Source organism: Echinops telfairi, unplaced genomic scaffold, assembly GCF_000313985.2.
Source record: "Echinops telfairi isolate 266 unplaced genomic scaffold, ASM31398v2 ScPeMD7_4;HRSCAF=17, whole genome shotgun sequence".
Lineage (NCBI taxonomy): Eukaryota > Metazoa > Chordata > Mammalia > Afrosoricida > Tenrecidae > Echinops > Echinops telfairi.
The window spans coordinates 5645961-5653108 of NW_022103900.1; the positions used below are offsets into that span (position 1 = coordinate 5645961).

Consider the following 7148-nt stretch of genomic DNA (forward strand, 5'->3'; position numbering starts at 1 on the left):
ATATATATTTAAAACTACACAATAATGAATGTCAAGAATGTGGAAAAATTGAAACTAAAGTCCATTGCTAGTAGAAATGTGAAATGGTGCTATAGCAGTGGGAAACAGCGTGGGGCTCTTCACAAAGTTACACAGAGTGTCTCATGTGACCCAGAAATTCTACTCCTATCTATAGATACCCAAGAGACCAGAAAATAGTCTGTGAAAACAAACACTTGTGCATGAATGTCCACAACAGTATTATTAATAAAAAACAAAATGTAGAAACCACCCAAATGTCCACAAACTGACGAAAGGAGAAATAAAAGGTGGAACATACAGATGCTAGAAGAGGACTCATCAATAAAAAGGAATGAAATACTGCTACATGCTATAACATGGGTGGAGCTTGAAAACATTAAGATAAGTGGCAAGAGTCCACCCAAAAGACGAAATATCACGACTCCATTCACGTGAAATTTCTAAAATAGGCAAATCCATAGAGACCGAGAGTGGATTACTGGTTGCCAGGGAATGCCGCAAATAGAGTGACTATGAACTTACACAAAGCCTTCGACAAAGCTTTGTTATACTTTTTAAAAGAGGTGGATAAACACATAGCAGCCACATGGCAGAGCAGTTAGGAGTCTCTGTAATGTGGAGAAAAACCTCACAAACAGACCGATGGTTGACAGATTGAGGTCAACCCAAATCAGTTCTTTAGTCGCGTTCCAGCAGTTTCTCTTGGTCAACACTTTTCTTTAATAAGTTGAAAGAAACATGAAAGACGTATGTGCAAGTCACACAAAGCTGGAGAAAGCTAAGTTCTAACCCTTGAAATCTAGCCCACTCTATAAATGTACTTTGTGAGACGGAAGATAAAAATAAAATCATCATTAGACATAAAGTAAGTACAGGATGGCAGGGAGCGAGTCTGGCAACAACCCACTTGTGTTTCAGACTCCGCCAGTGCGACGTGAAGGCCGCATAAGAACCGCGAGCATCCTCAGGCTGTGCTGGAAGGAAAAAGCTGGTTACAAATCAAGCTTCTCTAGATGGCTCACTCAGATTTGGGACTTCGGTTTCGTCGGTTCCTATGTGGAGCATCGTGACCAAAGGAACTCCGAGGAACTGGCCAGGGGAAAACACATAGGAATGGTGGAGCGATGAAAGCTGCTTGGCTGAGGAACAGAAAGCCTGCAGATGACATGCTAGAAAGGTTCATATTCTTAAAGGTTTTCAATGAGCAGCGATGGATACATTGAATCCGTTTTCCAAGGGGCAGATGTCCTCTTTCTTTCTTTGATGAAGGGAGAGGCCACGGACCTCTTTGAGAATCAGATAAAGCCTTTGGGCCCTTCTCGAGCGAAGAATGGTGTAAATGTGGCTCTAGATAATTTATATACGCACAAAAATATACTTATTCACACATCCTTAAATGCACATGCTTTACATGCATTCTCTTGAGGCTCTTAACCAGACTAAGAGCCACAGGTTTAGAAAGGATAAAGACCCAGGTTTCAGTTTTACATAAGAAACTCTCTCTTCACTGAAGAGGAGCCCTGGTGGTGTAGGGCTTACGCATTGGGCTGCCAACCTCAAGGTGAGCAGCTGGGAACCACCGGAGAAAGAGGCTGTGTACTCTCACAGAGTGACAGTCTCAGGAGCACACAGGGCTCTTCCCTGTCCTACAGGGTCACTGTGAGTCTCAGCCAGCAACTTTTGGAATCCCTTTCGACTTTAGGACTCCCTAACCTAAAAAGAGTTTCTAAATAAATTCACAAAGTTAAGATAAATATAGGAAAGGTGATTTGCTCTCATCAAGCCTATTCAAAAGGTAAATACTAACAATGCCACTGTTCTTCAGTGACTGAACAGGATCAAGGAACAGTTCATTCAAGTACTAACAACTCGCTGGACATATCTAAGAAGGATTTTATTTACCCTAAATAAGAGAGCACTTTACTTACACAACCACAGTGGCATCAAGTACACATGATTTATTTCTTGTATTATGAACGGTAACATTTTTCTCCACAAATTTGCTTTTTAAAACAGCAGTCCTCCAAAATATCATGTGAATGGCGGTGGGGAAGGGGGGAGTGCGGAGTGGAGGCCCAAAGCCAATCTGTAAGCAATTGAACATCTCCTTACAGAAGAGTCTCTCAGGGAGAAGACAGGCCAGACAGGGTGCAGTGTAGCAACGATGAAACATACAGCTTTCCTCTGGTTCTTGAATGCTTCCCCCCAACCACTATCATGACCCCAATTCTACTTTACAAATCTGGCTAGACCAGGGCACGTACATGGGAACAGCTCAGAGCTGGAAACACAGGGAACACAGGACAGATAAACTCCTTGGGACCAATATTGAAAGTGGCCATATCAGGTGGGCAAGGGGAAGGTGGGGGGAGAAAGAGGGAACCGATCACAATGACACCTATAATCCCCTCCCAGGGGGATGGACAACAGATAAGGGGGTAAAGGGAGACATCGGATAGTGCAAGACATGGAAAAATTTTTTTATAAATTATCAAGGGTTCATGAGGGAAGAGGGAAAGGAAGGGTGTGGGAGGGAGGGAAAAAATGAGGAGCTGATACGAAGGGCTCAAGTAATTAGAAAATGATGATGGAAACAAATGTACAAATGTGCATGACACAATGGATGTACGTACAGATTGGGATAAGAGTTGTATGAGCCCCCAATAAAATGATTTTTTTAAAAACAACACCACATAGGGGTTCTCAACCTGTGGGTCGCAACCCCTTTGGGGGATTGAATGACCCTTTCACCAGGGTCGCCTGATTCCTAACAGTAGAAAAATTACAGTTATGAAGCAACAACGAAAATAATTTTATGGTGGGGGAGGTCACCACAACATGAGGGTCATGGCATTAGGAAGGCTGAGAACCACTGTTTTAAAAACTTGGCTGCAATAAAGGGCATTGCAGTACATGCCCAGCTTGTGGCTACTGTATTTGGAACAGAGACATGTGTTTTGTATTTTGATCCAAGGATTCCTCCAAGCAACTAGGTTCTATCATCACCATAGGGAAGACTCGTGGATTTATGCTTCCAGTATCATTACATCATTTCTTTATTCTGGAGTCTATGTTCTAGGTGCCTGGGGGTCAATGTTCAGTGTACTTGGCTGTTCACGGAAAGGTTGGATATTCCCATTAACCCAAAGGTTCCTCTGATGAAAGGTCTAGAACTTAATTTAGGAAAATTAGACTTTGAAAAACCTAGAGCATAGCTCTACTCTAACACACAAGAGTTGTCATGAGTCAGAACCAGCCCTCCATCAACTGTTCTGGATGACACACTACCAGCTACACTTCTAGCGCTATTACACACGAGCCAGGGATGAGAAGACTTCCAGCCGTTTTGATTCAGCCCTTGAGATTGGGACAACAAATCACAAAGTGCTCAGGTTCTCAGATCCCCTAGCAGAAAACATTACTCAGAGAAATATTTCCTGGACCTTGCTTCAATTCCATCTATTTAAATTCTTACCACTGGTTCTGCTAATAATCCTGAAAGAGCTCTAACCCCGAAGGAATTGTAATTATTACAGAAATGTTACCTTCAAAATTACTTCAATGTTTCCTAATTGCATTAATATAAACCCATAATGAGATTTTATAAATGTCTGTTGCTAATACACACTTCTGTTGCCTGGAAATGATTTTCGTAATAAGTAAGTGTCCAAAAGGAGAAACTGTGTATATTGTAGTTGGTAGTAATTTGCTAATGGTGTCTCAATGATAGATGTTATTTATTTCAAAAAACCTAATTTTATTATTTTGGGGGGGCATGCTGGAAATTAAGGGATAATCTCATTCATTCATTTCTCTGCTTTCTCTAATTTTTAGTACCTCAATTTGCCATTCAAAAATATGTTTTTTAATGGGAAAAAAAATCTTCCATCATGGAGTTTAAGTTGGTAAAAAAACAACAAACATTTCCATTGCCATCAAGTCACTTCCAACTCATGATGCCCTGTGTTACCAAGTAGAATATCTGATAGAATCTTTATGGAATCAGCTTGTCAGACATTATGACTTACTGCTAGGGTGGGTTTGAATTGCCAACTTTTAGGATAGAAGAGTTCAAATCATTTGTAACATCCATACTATAGAAAAGTTTGCTAAATTTCTATAGAAAAGTTTGCTAAATTTCCTAAAAATCTGTCACATCCTTTCCTACGTTCTCCAAAGGAAAGGTCTCCAGAGAGTAACAAGCTGTCGAGAATTTCAGGGGGTTTTTTGGTATTTTTTTAGGTGTAGCTTCCATCTACCTGTAAATTTTAGCCATGTGCAGAATTATACAGGGCAGGGGTTCTCAAACTTTAACACATGGCAGAGTCACCTATATGAAAAAAACAAGCAAACAACAACCCCAAACTCTGCTATCGAGTGAGCTAGGGCCTGTAGCGGCCCTGTGCGTCAGGGTGGACCGCACCTGTGGGTGTCTGAAACGGAATTCTTTACGGGCGCGGAAAGTCATGTCTTTCCCCAGCGGAGCTGCTGGTGGTTTCGAACTGCGGATCTTGCGGTTAGCAGCTCAAGACGTGCCCGCTATGCTGCTGGGGCTCCAGGTTCAAGACACCGTTGGATTGCCAGCCACATTTCCAGCCTCTGATTCAGTAGGGTCTGGATTAGGCATCAATGACTTCTAATTTCTCACCCTTCCTCAGGTGGTGTGGATGGTACCTGTCTAGGGTTAAGTCTTTGAGAACTCTGATACAGGACTATCTCTGGCATGTACTGGCTGCAGCATACTGCCTGTCTTAATCCCATACTTTTAACTGGGTTTTTGAGCAGTCTAAACCAGCACCGACACTGGCAGATGGCCTTCTGTGGCTTCAGAATTCTTGTAAGCCACATCCCTCTAAAATGATCCTGTGGAAAATATTAAGAAAGAGTACAACTTTCGTGTATGTGTGTGTGTGTGTGTGTGTGTTTGAAGTGAACTTGTCACAAGAGTCCAAGTCCAGTTCAGTGCCACTCTCCTCCTGTTGTCTTTAAGCCGCCCAGACCACGGTTCAGCTTTGAGGGCGAAGGAATCTGGAGGGGGCGACTTTCTTCTGAAAGGCAAAGTCAAGGGGGGTTTTGTTCTTTTTTTTAAAGCGGGGGTGGGGGGCTCATACCCACATTCTTTAAACTTTTTGCTAAGGATCTGGAGAGGGGTTCAAAGTGTTGCCGTTCATAAAATCTATTTGGAAAGGAGACTGCATACTCACCAGAGAGGAAAGATCACAAGCCGTGTCGTGGTGAAAACTATGGCAAAAATAAGAAACATGAAGTCACATATTTTCTGCAACTTGGCGTAATTTGCCACTTTGGAAGCCTATGAAAGGAAGGAATGTGAGGTATTAATTTAGTTAAACTGGTAAATGGGAAATGTTTCTCTCAACTGTCTTTCAAGACATACGAAGCCCCTCTATGTTATAATTTGCCAGATGCATAAAACGGCCTGCTACTTGAAACATCATGCGTCATGCAACCGTATTTATAAATTACCCTCAAGGCGAGTGAAAGGCAGCATTCGCCAGAAGGAGAACCGCGGACTGTCACAGATTTAATAAAACATTCAGTAACTTGAGAATTTCAATTATGTGGCTGATTTCAAGAAGAGAAAATAAATTCTTGTATTATAGATAATATTAGCAAGTCAAAGATACCAACACAGAAATTTGGCATACTGAGTCAAAATAGAGACTATTGAATGACCCTTTAATTCATTAATGAGGCCCAGACACTGTGGCCCCTCAACTTCAGGGAATATACAGATTCTTTCTCTATATATTTTTTCTCATTTCTACTGAGCATTACATATTTTCTTTAAACAGGCACAAGAAAGACTCTGGCAAGATCGTTTTCTAGCTTATGCTCATAGACTTAGAAATGAAGAATGTGTCAAGATCATGTTATTTATTACTATATCTCCTAACGAATCCACTTAGGTATAATGCTCAAAGTTTTATATTCATAGGCTGGGTTTTTTTTTGGATGAAAGTCACTAATGATCAAAGTGTGTGTAAAAGTATTCTACTATTTTATCACAGAGCTTTAAGTGACCGCTATAAACATGCAAGCTTCTTTCAGCACAGTTAGGGTTCCAGAAATAAGCTCAACGTGGTTAATACCATGCGATTTCACTTTAAATTCCCCTATGCGATTGGGGCCAAGAATTTAATACGTGGTTTAAGACTACAAAAGGTGGGGGGTGATGCACAATCCGGCTTATTTTTCATCTATTATAAATACAACTGTAGAAGGAGAACCCGGAGAAATGTGCCCTTGGTTTGCTTCCAAAAAGCACACGTATTGTCCTGAACCTGCTTAAAGATGTGGCGCAGTAATTTTGTTGTAGGTTCAATACCAGCTCTCAACAGCTCTATCACTAATGAATGTGCCTGTGGGGCCGGGCAGGAGCGAGCCTATACATATACATGAAACTATAAAAACTCCCCGATTTTGGTAATAGTGCAAGGCAATTATAAATCTATACAAAGCAAGAGTCAGGTAATGCCTTGCCTTTGAGTTAGCACTGTTACCTCTACTGCTACTAAGTGACCATTGTTCACATTAGTAATTAGCCAGGGAACAAATCCGCTCTCTAACTCTCCGATTCAGATGAGTAGACATGATTTTACAGAAGATTGTAAGCACGGGGGAAGTGGAAAATATAACTTGGTTGGATCCTCCCTTTTCACATTTTCAGATGTAGAATCTACAGCCCACACTCAGCGCTGCACATGGCAGTGTCTTCCTCCTTCATGACTTTATAGAACGTGCAATCAGCCGAGTCCAAGTTGAAAGACTGGCGCACAGTTTTCTCCACGAGCTATCATTCGATAGCGTTACAAAGCGACGAGAGAAAGGAAGGCATCCTTGTGGGGAATCATCTCTTAATGAAGTGGAGGGTAAGGATAAGAAATTTTAATCTCATGAATACTTGAGAATTAAAAGCACAACCTACTCAAGAGAGAGCACTTTGTGTTGCGTTCTGGTTGAGGTCAGACATGTCATTTCCATTTTCCACTAATCCACAAGTATCCAACAACGAAGCATTAAACCAAGTCTTCAGAAGACATGATCGTCAAACTCCGAGGAGCCGTCAGTTTGCACGTCCCTCACTGCTTATGCTCCGGGATCAGTTA

General features: G+C 41.6%; 1 protein-coding gene across 1 annotated transcript in view; it reads right to left on the bottom strand.

Moving 5' to 3' along the window:
• Positions 1–7148, bottom strand: part of CERS6 (ceramide synthase 6) — a 198960-nt gene that overhangs the window by 37500 nt on the left and 154312 nt on the right. The window contains exon 6 of the mRNA XM_045297988.1: positions 5226–5332. Coding sequence (XP_045153923.1) covers positions 5226–5332 — 107 coding nt within the window. The remainder of the gene's footprint in view (positions 1–5225; positions 5333–7148) is intronic.